General features: G+C 48.3%; 1 protein-coding gene across 6 annotated transcripts in view; it reads left to right on the forward strand.

Annotated features, from left to right (window-relative positions):
- The window catches only part of XRRA1 (X-ray radiation resistance associated 1), an 89739-nt gene that overhangs the window by 73670 nt on the left and 658 nt on the right, over window positions 1–15411 (forward strand). For 5 of the 6 annotated variants that reach the window (XM_060104929.1, XM_060104926.1, XM_060104927.1 and 2 more), the window contains 6 exons: window positions 7021–7114; window positions 7886–8001; window positions 10803–11147; window positions 13677–13875; window positions 14644–14759; window positions 14971–15076. In XM_060104929.1, the coding sequence (XP_059960912.1) occupies window positions 7021–7114; window positions 7886–8001; window positions 10803–11147; window positions 13677–13875; window positions 14644–14759; window positions 14971–15076 (976 nt within the window). The remainder of the gene's footprint in view (window positions 1–7020; window positions 7115–7885; window positions 8002–10802; window positions 11148–13676; window positions 13876–14643; window positions 14760–14970; window positions 15077–15411) is intronic. The other variant, XM_060104928.1, reaches the window with a different exon arrangement.

Raw genomic sequence — 15411 nt, forward strand, 5'->3', positions numbered from 1 at the left:
ATTTCTATTTCATTTATTTCTGCTCTGATCTTTATGATTTCTTTCCTTCTACTAACTTTGGGTTTTGTTTGTTCTTCTTTCTCTAGTTGCTTTAGGTGTAAGTTTGGGTTGTTTTGAGATTTTTTTCTTATTTCCTGAGGTAACATTGTATTGCCATAAACTTTCCTTTTATAACTTCTTTTGCTGAGTCCCATAGGTTTTGGATTGTCGTGTTTTCATTTTCATTTGTCTCTAGGTATTTTTTAAATTTCATCTTTGATTTCTTCAGTGATCCATTGGTTGTTTAGTAGCATACTATTTATCCTCCAAGTGTTTGTGTTCTTTACAGTTTTTTTTTCTTGTAGTTGATTTCTAATCTCAGCGTTGTGGTCGGAAAAGATGCTTGATAAGATTTCAGTTTTCTTAAATTTACCATGGCTTGCTTTGTGGCCCAGCATGTGATCTGTCTTGGAGAATGTTCCATGTGCACTTGAGAAGAATGTGTATTCTGCTGCTTTCAGATGGAATGTTCCATAAATATCAATTAAGTCAATGTGATCTAATGTGTTATTTAAGGCTTGTGTTTCCTTATTGATTTTCTATCTGGATGATCTGTCCATTGATGTAAGTGGGGTGTTAAAAGTCCCCCACTATTATTGTGTTACTATTGATTTCTCCTTTTATGGCTATTAGCATTTACCTTATACATTGGTGTGCTCCTATGTTGCATGCATATATATTTACAATTGTTATATATTCTTGGATTGATCCCTTGATCATTATGTAGTGTCCTTCTTTGTCTCTTGTAACAGTCTTTATTTTAAAGTCTATTTTGTCTATATGAGTATTGCTACTCCAGCTTTCGATTTCCATGTGCATGGAATACCTTTTTCCATCCCCTCACTTTCAGTTTGCATGTGTCTCTAGATCTAATATAAGTCTCTTATAGGCAGCATATATACAGGTCTTGTTTTTTTAACCATTTAGCCACTCGTTGTCTTTTGGTTGGAGCATTTAGCCCATTTACATTTAATGTAATTATCGATATGTATGTTCTTACTGCCATTCTGTTAATTGTTTTGTTTTTGTTTTCATAGGTCTTTTTTTCCCTTTCTTCTTTTGCTCTCCTGTGATTTGATGACCATCTTTAGTTTTATGTTTGAATTCCTTTTTCTTTTTTGTGTGTATATCTATTATACGTTTTGGTTTGTGGTTACCATGAAATTTTTGTATAGCAGTCTCTCTCCCTCTCTCTATATATATATGTAGATGTATGTGTATGTATGTATGTGTGTGTGATTGTATTAAGTTGCTGATCTCAATTTCAAATTTTAGTCATCTGTTCTTCTGTACCACTATTGATTCCTTCTAGTGTATTTTTCATTTCAGTTATTGTATTCTTCACTTCTGTTTGATTGTCCTTTATATTTTCTCTCTTTTTAAAAAAATTCTAACTTCTCCCTCTGTGCATCCATTGTCCTCCCAAGTTCTTTGATCATGTTTACAATCTTTACTCTGAACTCTGGCCTGCAGAGTTTCTGATGAAAAATCAGCTGATAGCTTTATGGGAGTTTCCTTGATGCTTCTTGTATTCTCTCTTTATCTTTAATTGTTGTCATTTTAGTTACAATGTGTCTTGATGTACTCCTCTTTTGAGTTAATCCTGTATGGGACTCTCTGTGCTTCCTGCACTTGGATGTCTGTTTCCTTTCCCAGTGAGGCAAGTTTTCAGCTATTATGTCTTCAGTTATGTTCTCAGCCCCTTTCTCTCTTCTCTTTCTGAGACCCCTATAGTGCAAATATTTGTGCACTTGATGTGGTCCCAGAGGTCTCTAACTGTCCTCATTTCATTTCTTTGTCTTTTTTTCTGTTCAGTGGCAGTGATTTCCACTACTCTGTCTTCCAGCTCACTGATCTCTTCCTCTGTTTTATACAGTCTACTATTGATTCCTCATAGTGTTTTCATTTCAGTTATTGCATTCTTCATCTTTGTTTATTCTTCATATTTTCTAATTCTTTGTTTAAAAACTTCTAACTTCTCTCTCTGTGCATCCATTCTTTGTCCAAGTTCTTTGATCATCCTTATGATCATTACCCTGAACTCTTTCTCAGGTAGATTGCCTATCTCCACTTAGTTTTTCTTCTGAGGTTTTAGCTTGTTCCTTCATCTGGAACATGTTCCTATTTCACCTCATTTTGCGTAAGTTGCTGTTTTTATTTTTATGGATTTGGCAGGTTGGTTCTGTTTCCCGACTTTGGAGAAGTATCCTTTTGTAGATGTCCTGTGTGTCCCAGCAGTACACTACCCTCTCATCACCAGAGCTATGTATGCTGTGTGGATCTTTTGTGACAGGCTGACTGTGTGCACAGTCTGAGCATGTGGGTGGTCTGCTAGACTTGATTGGCCCCTGGTCCTGTTGGTTGCCAGACCCTGCCTTGTGTGGAGGCTACCTGTCGCTGGTTCGTAGGACCCAGTCATGAGGTGGCTGACTGCGGAACCCTGGGGCACCCTGGGTCCAGCTTACTGGTGGGCAGAATCAGGATCCAGGAGACCTCAGTCTATTGTGTGTCCACTGGTGGGTGAAGGAAGGTTCTGGGGCTAGTGCTGGACTACCGGTGGGCAGAGATGTTTCCTGGGGTCTGGTTGCAGGGCGCAGAGGTCCTAGAGGTGGTGTCAGATTGCTGGTGGGTGGGCCGATTCCTAACACAGTTGGCTGTGGGGTCTGGGGTATCCTGAAGTGCATGTCGGCCTGCTAGTGGGCGGGCTAGGGCCCAGCCATTCCCAGGGCAGGATATGGCCTACTAGTGGGTGTGCTGGTTCCGCAGGCTACAAGGCTGTGGTTTTCTTGTGGCTGGTGTCTGCCTGCTGGTGGGCGAAGCTGGGTCTGATGCTAGACCAGGTTCTCTGGTGGGCAGGGCCACGGTCCAGCAGGTCCCAGGGCAGGGTCTGACTTGCTATTGGGCAGGCCATGTCTGCAGACTGGGGGGCTGCAGTTTTCTTATGGCTGCTCTCTGCCCACTGGTGGGTAAAAATGGGCCGAGGCTAGAGCAGGATCCTTGGAGGGTGGGGCTGGGTCCAAGGGATTATGGGGCTGGGGCCTGTCCACTGGTGGGTGGAGCTGGTTCCCAGGGCCTCAGGTCTAGTGCCTGCACCCTGGTGTATGGGGCCAGGTCCTGGGCCCTCTGGTGGGCAGGGCCATGTCCAGGTGTGGCTGTGGGCTCAGGGGTTCTTAAGGCAGCCTGTCTGCTTGTGGGTAGGGCTGTGTCCTTTCCCAGTTAGTTGCCTGGCCTGAGGTCTCCCAGTACTGATGTCTACAGACTGTTGAACCAGGGCATCACGGCATCCTGGGACTAGTAAACTAGAGGGAGGATTCTAAAATGGCGCTTGCCAGCACCAGTGTCCACGTGGCAGGGTGAGCTCCAGTTGCATCCTGCTTCTCCAGGAGACTCCAAGATCAGCAGATGGGTCTAATCCAGGCTCGTACCAAATTACTGCTTCTGCCCTGGGTCCCGGAGTGTGAGATATTCGTGTGTTTTACGACTGGAGTCTCTATCTCCCCCCACCCTCTGGGACTCTCTAAAGTAAGCCCTGCTGGCCCTCAAAGCCAGATGCTCTGGAGGCTAATCTTCCCAGTGCAGAACCCCCTGGTCTGGGGAGCTCAGTGTAGGGCTTGGACCTCTCACTTCTTTGGGAGAACCTCTGCGATTGTCATTCTTCTCCTGTTCGTTGGTTGCCCACCCAAGGGTATGGGACTTGACTATATTGCAACTCCACCCCTCCTACCCATCTCATTGTGGTTCCTTCTTTATATCCTTAGGCATAGAAGACCTTTTCTGTTAGCTTCTGGTCCTTCTCATCAATGGTTGTTCCGTAAATAGTTGTGATTTTGGTGTGCCTGTGAGAGGGGGTGAGCTTAGGGTCTTTCTACTCTACCATCTTGACCAATCCCCAGTCTTGAATGGATGTTTTTATGTGGGAGCATCCATATGTAGACTGGGTGTACCCAGTATCTTTGGGGTGACGGCTGGATCTGATGTGGATGGCAGCCACGTCTTTCCTCAGGGTGTGCTGGCCACTAAAATGAGGGTGTGGCTGGTGTTGGATTAGCTGGAGCCTCCAGCAGTGTGAGGCAGGGCTTCCTCTCTGCTCAGTCGGGGGTGGGGCCTGCTGCCTAGTTGCTGGAGCAGAAGCCCTGAGGGTCCAGCTTGAGCTCCGTTCCCTTCAGGTGTGTGTGTTTCCCTTCTCCCCACACTGGGGCCTTGCCCTGAAGGAGGGGAGTGCTGAAGTAAGCGGGGCTTGTGCCCTTATAGAGGTCCGGTGCTTCTCCTTTGTAGGCGTCTGCAGCTCCACTCAGCTGCAGCCCAAGGTCACATCTTTTCCCCGTTATGGTTGGCCCAGATCCAGTGCAAGGTTGTGGCATAGAGTGGGCAGGGCTGGAGCCTTCCCTAGGCTGGGACTGGGGATCACGGTGTTTTGGTTCAGGAATTGAAGTTCTGCACAGCTGTGGGAAGTTGGGCTGCTTCTGTAGTGCTATTTGAGTAAGTGCGACAGTGGCTGCCACCGCCCACCTAGACCACACCCCAGGCCCCCGAGCCACCTCTGCATCCCTAGATGGAGTCTTTTCCCAAGACCTGACTGCCCTAGATCCCGTGCCAGGCTGTGGCATGGAAGAGCGGCACTGGGGGGTTCTCTCGACTCACACTGTGGGGTGTGGTGCGGCGGCAGCTGCTAGGCAGACCTCTGTCCACCCTGTCTGGGGGTGAGCCTGCACCCGTGAGCTCCTCCCAAGTGGAGTCTAGGCTTCTTCAGCCTTTCTGTCTGTCCCAGCACTTCTCCAGACAGCAAAGGGGCTTGTCTCCTCCCTGCAGGACCCCTTGTCCCCTCCGGGGACACCCTGTCTGTGGCTCGGCCCGCTCACTCCCCACCCATGCGATCTCCCTTTTCCTCTTAGTCCCCTCCCCGGGGCACAGGTCCTGACCAAGTGCTTTCCTTCTGTCCTGATTACGTGGGAATCTTTCTTGCAGCCTTGGTGGTTTAGGAGTTCTTCTGCCAGTTTCCAGTTAGTTTTCCATGAGAACTGTTCTGCATGTAGATGTGGTTTTGATGTGTTTGTGGGGTCAGCTGAGCTCCACATCCTCCTACTCTACCATGTGGATCCCCCTCCTGAAGCACTAGCCTAGGTCCTCATATTTCTAAAACTTCATCTCATGGGTTCTAATCTGGCCCATACTTGCATCCCCAGCCTCATTCTGCACCAGCCACCCTTTCCCTCTGCTTTTAGTCACACTAGCCTTCTTTAAATCCTTCCAACAGGCATTCCTCCTCTTTGCTGTGAGACATTTCACACATTCTTCCCTTTGTACGGAACATTTCCTCTCTGCATTAGAGTAAGTTTAATACTAACTGCTGTGACAAACTTAAAAATGTCAGTGACTGAACACAAAAGTTTATTTCTTGCTTTTACAAAATCTATTGTGGATATTCCTGGTTGGTAGGTGGCCTTCCACATGATCCTTCAGAGAACCAGGTCCCTTCTGGCTATGGTTCTGTCATCCCATGGGACCTTAAGAGTACTTTATTGGATCCTATGCAACTGATGGATAGACGGTTGAGTGAGGGGAGGGTGGTGAGAGACAGAGAGGATCCTACAGGAGGTTTTGAATGGGCTGTACCTGGAAACGGCATTAATCACTTCCACCCAGGTGCACTGGCTAGAACTGAGTCATATGCCCACATCTAGCTGCCTAGGAGGCAGGAAGAAACAGTCTAGCTGTGTGCCCAGAAAGTAGAGGGAATGGCTTCGGTTAATCCAGAGATTTCTTTGGCACATACTACATCCCCCGCTGCAGTCACTGATTACCTCCTGCCCGTCCTTCAGATCTCAGGGACGCCTTCTCTTACCTGTGACTATAGGTCAAATCGCCCTAGTCCTTCATGCACCTGTCTTTTGTGGCAGTAACCACTGTTGTAAATTCATGCTCCTTTGTGTTACTACTGTTTCTTCTGTGCTTGTTTCCCACTAGGTACTGTTCCTCGGGGATAGGAATTGTATCTCTTTTGCTCAGTCCCAACCCAGTGCTTGGTACATGTAGTCATTCAGTAAATATTTGACTGAAGGAACCAAAATGAAAGAAAATGAATAGATAATTGCCCCGTGGGCACCTACTGCTACCCAGTGTGGCTCCAGAGGAAGTCAGATTGAAATACCATCCCACTCCCAGCCCTTAGTGCTATCTGTGGGTCCCAAATCTGACTCAACACCTTTCAGTGTGTCTAGGCATCCGAAAGGCCACTGCCCAGCTCCTGGCCCCTCTGATACTATTTCATTGCTAACAGACACCCTGCCCAAGGTTGTCCCCAGATGTTCCAGCCACTCTTCTCAACAAGGATTGTGTATTTTTTTTGCCCTTCAGAGGCTGGCCTCATAGGGGTAGTGTGGCGTCGGGGCCCCAGACAGCCACGAGGTCTCCCTTACCCCACTGGCTTTGCTTATCCCTTAGGTGCACGTGTCCCCCTGACCTCCTGTCCCCTATCCCTCCCCAGAACAGGCTTTAGTGAAAGAGACCATCAGTGCTGTTGACAGACTGACCGGGTGTGCAGAGGTTGCACTGAGGTGTCAGACAAAACGTATCCTGAAGTCAAAGTCCACGCCTTGCCAAATTTCCAGCCTCCTTGGGAGACAAGTGCTAAATGTATTTGTTCTTATTATTTTGTCACCAGCATCCTTAATATTTGGTATAAGCTACCTATTCCGTGTGGAGAAGGGAAAAAAATTCTTACCTTTCAAATGTGAAACAGTGATGGTGGAATTTTGAACAGGAGGGGCAGAGGCATTCTGAGTGTGAACAGGTGAAGCTGCAGGATAAGACACTGCCCAGCAGTACTGCCCAGCAGTAAGTCCTGTCCCTAGCAGCCTCACTCCTCCAGCCCCACCCTCGCCCCAGACCTAGCAAGCATGCAGCCCTGCATTGTGGGGCCTTGAAGCACTTGGGCAGAGGTGAGGGCGGTGTCGATCTGATGCTCTCCCGCATTCCTTACAGATTGCAAAGGAAGATGCCATTCTGCCGGTAGCTCTCTTCCCATCTCTCTGCGAGCTCATCTTTCATAACAACCCTCTAGTGGCCCATACACGAGGTACGGTACCCACAAACCTGCCCCCTGAACCCAGTCTCCAAGAAGCAATGTGGGCATCCTCATCCCTACCTCAGTGCCGAGCCCTGCTCTGCGTCGTGGGTGGACAAGGTTCTTAGTGCATTGGGGGCTGTAGAAAACAACAGAGACCTCTGAGCACATGCTCTGCACTAACTCATCCTGACAGCAAACCTGTGAAGCGGGCATTTTTGTCTCCGTGCACAGTAGATGAAACTGAGGATCAGAGAGGGTCACAATCTACCCAAGGTCACACAGCAACAGAGAGGCAGTGCTGGGAATGGAGTACAGAATTATCTAGATCCTGCATGGGCTCTATAACGACACTTTGCTTTGTGGAACAGGTCTGTTGTGAACTCACTCCCCACTTCCCAGTTGGGGAGGAGTGGGAGGCCGAACTGCTGAGCCCTCCCCACCCAGAGCACACTGAATGCAGTAGATGCTCTGTCAGTACTGGAATCCGCTGTGCAAGATGCAGCAGCTGGAGGCATTTTAGAATCCTGGGCCCTGGAGTGACAATAGGGTATTCTATTATAATCTCTACTCTACACTGTCTTTATTGCCTTGGGCAAATTCCTTAACCTCTCTGTGCCTCAGTTTCCTCACCTGTCAAATGGGCATAATATAGGTACCTACCTCCTAGAGCTGGTGTGAGAATTAAGTAAGTTTATACATGTACATGAACAGTGCCTGGCACACAGAAGCCCCCAGTAAATGTTAGCTAATGGTAATCTTATTTTCCCACCATGGCTCCAGGGGTCCCTCCACTGCTAAAAAGCTTCCTCCAGGAGCGGCTGGGAATCCACTTAATTCGAAGGAAGATGGTAAAGGCTAAGCATCACATTTTGATGCCTCGGAAGGACTCTCGGAAGGTAAGGCTTCAAAGGCAGGACCCCCCAAGCCCAGGGGGAGTGGAGCCTATTTCAGTGCCTGCAGACCAACCTGGCAGCAGAGCTGCTCCCTCCCACAATACCTGGGATCCCTCCGTTAGGTTTGTATCCGCAGTTTTGTCTTCTCCTTCCCTCGCTCTCTTACATACAGATATACCCAGGAGAGACAAGCCAGCCAGTCAGAGACCCAAAAGTCAGAGTAGGGAGGAGCCTGGGAGGGCATTGAGTCTGACCCCCTAATTTTACAGAGAAACTGAGGTCCAGAAGAGACGCTGTGGAAAAGTGGAGAGAAATCAGTCAGAAGACCCAGGTGTGAGTCTGGCTCCACCATTTTTCTAGCTGCCTGAACTTGGGCAAGATTTCCACTCTCTGAGCTTCAGCTTCTCAACTCTAAAACCTCTCAGAGCTGCTGAGAGGACTGGATGAAGCAATGATATAAAAACACTTTATAAACTCCCCAAACCCCTACGAATGCAGGTCATATAGTCACCTGTAGTAATCGTGAATGGCTGCACCAGGCCTAGAATACATATCTCCTGCCTGAATCTTAGGAAGCGTTTCTCCCGTTGAGAGCAGTCTGCTCCCTCAGTACCTCCCCCAGCTAGTGGTCTTAGATTTGCCTTGTGGGATGCCGTAAAGTAAGTCAAATCCCTCTTTCATCCTAAGGATTTCAGAAATTTCTGTGAAATGCTGCTCCCTCCTGAACTTTATAGTCTTCCTATAGCCAGCCAAAAGCTGGACTGGGCATTGCTGATCCCGAAAGTTAATTACAGTTATTCCCTGCCCAACCCGCCCAACCCAGTCTGTTTCTGTACAGCCAAGCTCTTGTCTTGAGCCCTCAGAGGACCAGAGCAGCATGTAAAACCAGAAATAGAAATTCAGAGGGTTTCCATCATCTTTCCCCTTGTCTGTTGCCTCCTCTAAGGATCCTGCTACTTCCCTTCCCATCAGCCAGCTGGGGAAGGGCACAATCAGTGGGCCGGATGCTAAGTACGTAATCCTCTCTCCCACGTACAGAACACCCATACTGAGAACTTGCACACATGCTACCCTGTAACCCTCACCACGGACAAGGAAACAGGCTCAGAGAGGTGAAATAACTGATTTGTTAAAAGGTAGTGTTGGGGCCCAGGGGCACCGCTACAGTTCCAACTAGTAGCGGATAAACACCAAGTATCAGTGGCCAAATGAGAAGCACATCAATGCTTTGTGAATCTAGGCAAACACCATCTAACCTCCAATGCAGGCTAGACTGGAGAGTGTTGTGTGGCCTGCAGGCAGGTTGGAGATGCCTACAAGTTCCCTGTGTGCTCCCAGAGATGGGCTGGATGTACAGCCTTTTACTCACTCAGTTACATAGACCAAGGTTGCTGGCCCTCCCTCATACTAGGCATGGACAAGACGGGGGGGAAAATGGAGAACCTGCCAGAGCAGGCCTGGACCCACCCAATGTGTAACCAAAAAACTATGAGGCCTCTATGTGTGAGAACACAAATGGAAGATAAAACGGCCTGCCCTTGATGCTCAGCAGTCCAGCCCATCTGGGACACAGGGTCCAGTGGCTCTCAACCTCTGACCAATCAGATTATCCAGTCTTCCCTCAGGAAAGTGGTGGTGGGATAGAGAAAGAGCATCCCCAGCACTCCTCCAGCACAGACCTGTGAGAGGGAGGAATTAATGTGGCCTCTTCTCCACCAGCCGGCAAATGACGGCACTTGGTGTTTTGGACACTGAGGCATGAGTTCTGAAAAAAGACTCTGGGTCCCTCAGGCTTCAAGTCTAAACACTGAGATTTTACATATTCCAAAAAGGAAATATTTTCTTAAAAAGAATCCTATTTTATAAAATCCTATTTTGTAAATCCTATTATATAAAAGTCATCTGTCACACTCCCTAGTTTGTTAGGTACATTTGTGCACGCCATCTCATTTGGGAGAACTCTGCAAGATAGGCAGGCAGGGACTATTCTCCCATTTTGTAAGCTCAAATGATAGACTGTGCTTGAGATCTTTCCACTGCACTGCATGGCCTGTCAAAGTACAGATATAAGTGGACCAAATACCTTTGACAAAGAATAAAAACAATTCACTGTATAACTAGGGAGGGGAAGCAGAACTAAGCCCAGATGAGGGAAACTGGGCCCATGGCTCTCTCCTGGCAGATGAGGCAGAGGAGGAGGAGGCGGGTAGAATGACAGGCTTTTGCTAACTAAGGAAGCTGAGCAGTTCAGTGGGAAAGAAGTTACTGCCTTGGGTCTAAACCCTGAGATTTGCCTTCTATAGGGGTCTTTATATAAGGTGCAGGGACTAGCACCCTGAAAGGGGCCTGGTGCTGCTGCCTTCCAGAGAACGTGGGACCACCTCCCCCAGGCCCTCCTAGGAGTCCCCGAGGGGAGTCAAGAGCACTGTGGGACACCTTGATCAGAGGAATGAGGCTGCTGCAGGCCAGAGTGATATGGTCAGGCATCCAGAATGAGGCTTGGAGCCTCTGCCACTGAACAACTCTGTGACCTTGGACAAGTCATTTTACCTCTCTGAGCCCCAGTTTCCTTATTTATAAAATGAGGACACTTATTCACTGGGTAATTTGAGGTGTAAATAAAATGACATGTCATGTACGGGGTACATCGTAGATGCCCAGTAAGTGTGATTTTGCCCCCTCCCTCCCCGTGAGACCTCACCCAGTGCTTTTGACCACTATACCAGTTAGCCTTAGGCTGGTGATATCCAGGAGGAGAGATTCTGATTAGGAAGCAAACCAACTCAGCTCTTCTTCCATGACAGGTGAAAACCCAAGTCCCAAAGGTGCCAAAGCAGCCTCTGATTCTCCATCACCCACCCATGACCACAATCAAGTCTTCCTCAAAGGAGATGCTGGAAACAGAGGCAGAGTTGACTAAAGAGCTGCCCGCCACCAAGACCATTGCTGTGGAGCGAGAGATGCCCATCGAGGGCCCTGAGGGCCTTCCCCTCTCCCAGCAGGCCTTCGTGCCCCTGCCTCCCATCTGCTCTGACTCCACTGTGCGTGGTGAGGACACACCCCGCCGGAGCGACGCTGCTGGCCGCCTCAGCCCAGGCCACCCGTCAGATGAGGACACCCAGAGCACAGAGTCCATCTTCTTGACCCAGGTGCCTGGACCCACCTGCCCCTGCCCACTTGTTCCCAGCTCCCACGTGTTCCTGTCCAACCCTTAGACGGCTGGACTGCTGTAGGCAGCTGGAACTGAGCACAAGGCAGTTCTGGAAACCAGAAAGCACCCTTGGCAGAGCCTGCAAGCCCCTTCTGGGAGTTCCACTGATCCAAGGCTACTGGTAGGGACACCCATGGGGACAGGTCGTGGTCCTGTGGCACAGACAACATCTGGGATTTGGCTGGGGCGTCGGTCAGACCAGCTTCTTGGAAGGGTTTGCTGCTGCCTCTGCCTCTCTGCATAAGGTCACCTCACCTCTGATGCTGCGTCTGAACCCTGGGAGCACAGATGGATGAGACATGCGTCCTGCCCTCAAGATGTCCTCAGTCTAATAAGGGAGATGGACAGGAACCATGCATGCAGTCAGTGCTGAGACTGAGGAAAACTCAGGGGCTGGGAGCCTAGAGGAAGGAGGGATGCCTTTGTCCTAGACCAGGAAGCAGTTCAAATGAGCTGAGCTTTGCAGGCTGAGCAGGAGTTAACGAGGTAAAGAGCTGGGCAGCAGGGACATTCTGGGCAGAGTGAACAGCGTGAAGCAGGGTACAGAGGAAGGAAATTAAAATGGTACATACAGAACGATGAATGATTCAGTGTAAATACAGTAGAGAGGTGACATGTAGGAAAAGGGAAGTTTAGGCTGGAGGAGTTGGTAGGGCCCCCTTGAACTTTATTATTGTAACATTATTATCCTCCCTGATCTTCCTGCCTCCAGTCTTGCCCCTCCAATCTGCCAGATCTTTCCAAGGTGTGCATCCACCCATAAATTATCTAACTCTATCCATTCATCTCTTACTTGTTCCACACATGACTTAGAGTGACATACAAATTCGTACAATATAAAAGTATCTTTATGAACTAAATCAGAACCTTCTTGGAACAAAACAGTATAAACAAACAAGTATTAAAAAATAATTGAGATAGTTGGATAAAAGGAAGATATGCACAGGAAAGGAAATAATAAGTGCAAGGCCAATTCTGTCACTCAGATGTGCACATCGTGCACTGCCACTCTCATAATAGAGGTCTATTGCCCAAATGCAGTTCGAGCTTCCTAGTGGCCTCAGCAGTACAGTCAATTATGAGTCACCATGGTTGAAAAAAACAATCCCCCAATTGCCCAGGCTATAACCTCCAATACAATGTTGTCTTTTTCCTCCTGATCTTAGCAGGCAAACGTTCAGTCTTTCATCATTAATTATGATTAACTGTGGGTTTTTCATAAATGCCCTTTATCAGGTCAAGGAAATTTCTTTCTATTCCTAGTTTGTTGAGTATTTTCTGTCATGAAGGGGTGTTAGATTTTGCCAAGTGCTTTTTCTGTGTCTGTTGCGATCATGTGGTTTTTGTCCTTTACCTATTGATATGGTATATTACAATAATTGATTTCTAGATGTTAAATCAACCCTGCATACCTGGGATAAATCCCACTTTGACATCGCATATAATACTTTTTATATGTTGCCGGTTCAGTTTGCTAGTATTTGGTGGGTATTTCTGTGTTTATATTCATAGGGATATTGGTCTGTAGTTGTCCTTTCTTGTGATGTCTTTTCCCTAGTTTAGGTTTCAGGGTAATACTGACTTCAGAGAATGAGTGTTCCCTCTTTCTCTATTTTTTTTTTTTTTTTGGAAGAGTTTATGAAGGGTTGGTGTTAATTCTTTAAATGTTTGGTAGAATTCACTACTGAAGACATCTGATCCTTGGCTTTTCTTTGTGGGAAGTTTTTAAATTACTAATTCGATCTCTTTACTTGTTATATAGGTCTACCCAGATTTTCTATTTCTTCTTTAGTCAGCCATAAGTTTTAACTAAGGGTATAATTACATTCCTACTGGTTTCATAAAGATGCTTCTTATAACACCATCACAGTAAGGCTAAAAAAGTGAATTCAGACAATGTTCACTCACCCCTTTTCAAACTCTTCCATGGCTTGCCATTACAGTGAGGATAAAGAAAATACAAACAAAAACAAAACAAACACCCTCAGCTTGGCATTTAAAGGTCCTTACTGAGCTGGGCCTTGCTTGTTGCTCCAGCTGCCTATCTATCTCTTTACGGTACCCTCCAACCACACCAATATTTTACTCCCCGCAAATGCACTTTGCTGTGTCTTAACTTTGCATCTTTGCCCATGCTCTTCCCTGCCTGCCACAGTCCTCCTTTCTCATCGCTTGCCGCCTACCTGGGGATGGCTCTCTGGTTCTTCCAGACTTCGCTCAGGCTAAGGCAACAACCCTCTAGTGAGCTTCCTGGCCCCCCAGGCTGGTTAGGGCTTCCTGTGGGCTCACCCTGAACCCTGTGCTCTCCTGTGACAGCATTTATCACAATGTATGGTAATTTCTATTTTCATGTCTGCTTCCTCTCACCCCAGTCTGGGTTCTTGCCCATAACAGGACCCAGCATGGGGACCCACACAGAGCTCAGAAGTGTTAAGGGAATGCATTTTCTTTTTCTTCTGGGGCACAGGTCAGTGGGCTATCTTCCTCCACCTTCCAGAGGGATGATACAGAGATAAAGGAGAAAGACCAAAGACCACCACCCGCAGCACCCAGAGAGGTGAAGAGGACTCAGAAGAAGCTCCCATCTGGCTCCTTCTCCAGGAAGTACCATGGCTCTGTGGAGCTGCTGACAGCCAAGCCTGATCCAGCCTTCAATGAGCCGAAAGGTACGTGAGAAGAATGGCTCTGGGCAAGGGGCTCTCTCCATGGCCCAGAGCAAGTCAGGGCAAAGCCAAGGTGGGTGCCAAGCCTCTTTTCCGGGCCAGGTTGTCATCTTCTGTCTGAATGTCTGTCAAAGAGCCCCTGAGGGTGTTCTGGTTTGGAGCCCTACTTGTCAGGACCCCTGGCCTGGACCTTCATTGGCTTTAGGGGAACCACAGCTGTTCAGAGATTCCAGCCAGTCTGGACCCAACTGCTTTGGTTGGCAAAGTCTTTCCAGGAAGGGTGTGACGAACAAACACCCAGACTGGTCAGATTCCCAAGGTCCTCCCCAGCCCAGTTAATCTCCAAAGCGAACATCCAAAATCCTCCCTGTGTGGTTTGAGACAAGGGAAGGGAGGCAGTGCCTTCTCCGGCCCCTTATTTCAGACTCTGCCGTATTAACAGTATCTGCAGTGGTGCTCAGCTGTACTCTGTTGGGTGTCATTCTCTGCAGTGTAACCCCCTGAGGCTAATGGGTTACTTGGCGTCACTCCCTTTCACCACTCCTATGCTATTTTTCCACCAGGATCTGTGCACATAGGAAACAAGTATTCACTGAACAAATGATGGAACTTCTGGCACCACAACAGATCAGGGCAGGATATGGGAACAGTGTTTTCTTCTTGGAGCCCCTCATCTTTTTACCCAGGGCTGCTATGAAATGGGGAATGAAGAAATTGGGGGAGGCATCCAGGAGGAGGGGGATGGACCTTGACCTTGTCTTCTTGCCCTAGGAATCCAGAAGAATACACAGGCCTTGCAGCACATGTTGAAACATCCGCTCGTGTACTGCTCCTGCAAGCCCAGGCTGGACACTCTTCAGAAACACTATGTTCCCAAGGAGAAACGGGTAAACTTCCACCACACTGTGTATGTGAACTGCCCCTCAGGACCCCACAAGTACAGAGGTGGCTGTCACCTTGGGACCTTCAAAGAGCCATGCTTTTCCCTAGTGCCCCCAAGTTCTCCCCTGCCTGTCATTGTGACTGTATGAGGAGGTGAGGCCATGAAAGTCTGAGTAGAAGACTGGGATAACACTGTGCTCTCTTACCTCCCATCAGACCCAGAGGATCCCTATTCCACCCCCCCGGAAGACTCGAGCCCAGCTGCTGGATGACATCCTCATTTGCATGCGGGACCCCCGGAACATTACTGAGGCACCACTAGGTACAGCTCTGACCCCCAGTCCTCAGCTGCCAGGATCCAAGATCTAGAAGTTTACTCACCTGCTGGTATAGGCAAAGGGCTTGTGTTGGAGCAGGAAGGGCCCTTAGAGAGCATCTGCCCCAGACCTTCCTGTGTGCAGATGGAGAAACTGAGGCCTGAGTGAGGCAGAGAGTTGCCTAAAGTCACACAGCATGTCACCAACAGCTTGAGACAGAATCAGAAGGGGATGCCTCTGGCTTTCTAGGGCCCAAACTGGAGAGACCATTTTCAGGCCCTTAACATCCTCTTCCCACCCCCTCCCACTTTCTGGGGGGCTCTGGACCCAGTCCCCGCTG

The sequence above is a fragment of the Mesoplodon densirostris genome, chromosome 7 (assembly GCF_025265405.1).
Source record: "Mesoplodon densirostris isolate mMesDen1 chromosome 7, mMesDen1 primary haplotype, whole genome shotgun sequence".
In the NCBI taxonomy this organism is placed as follows: domain Eukaryota; kingdom Metazoa; phylum Chordata; class Mammalia; order Artiodactyla; family Ziphiidae; genus Mesoplodon; species Mesoplodon densirostris.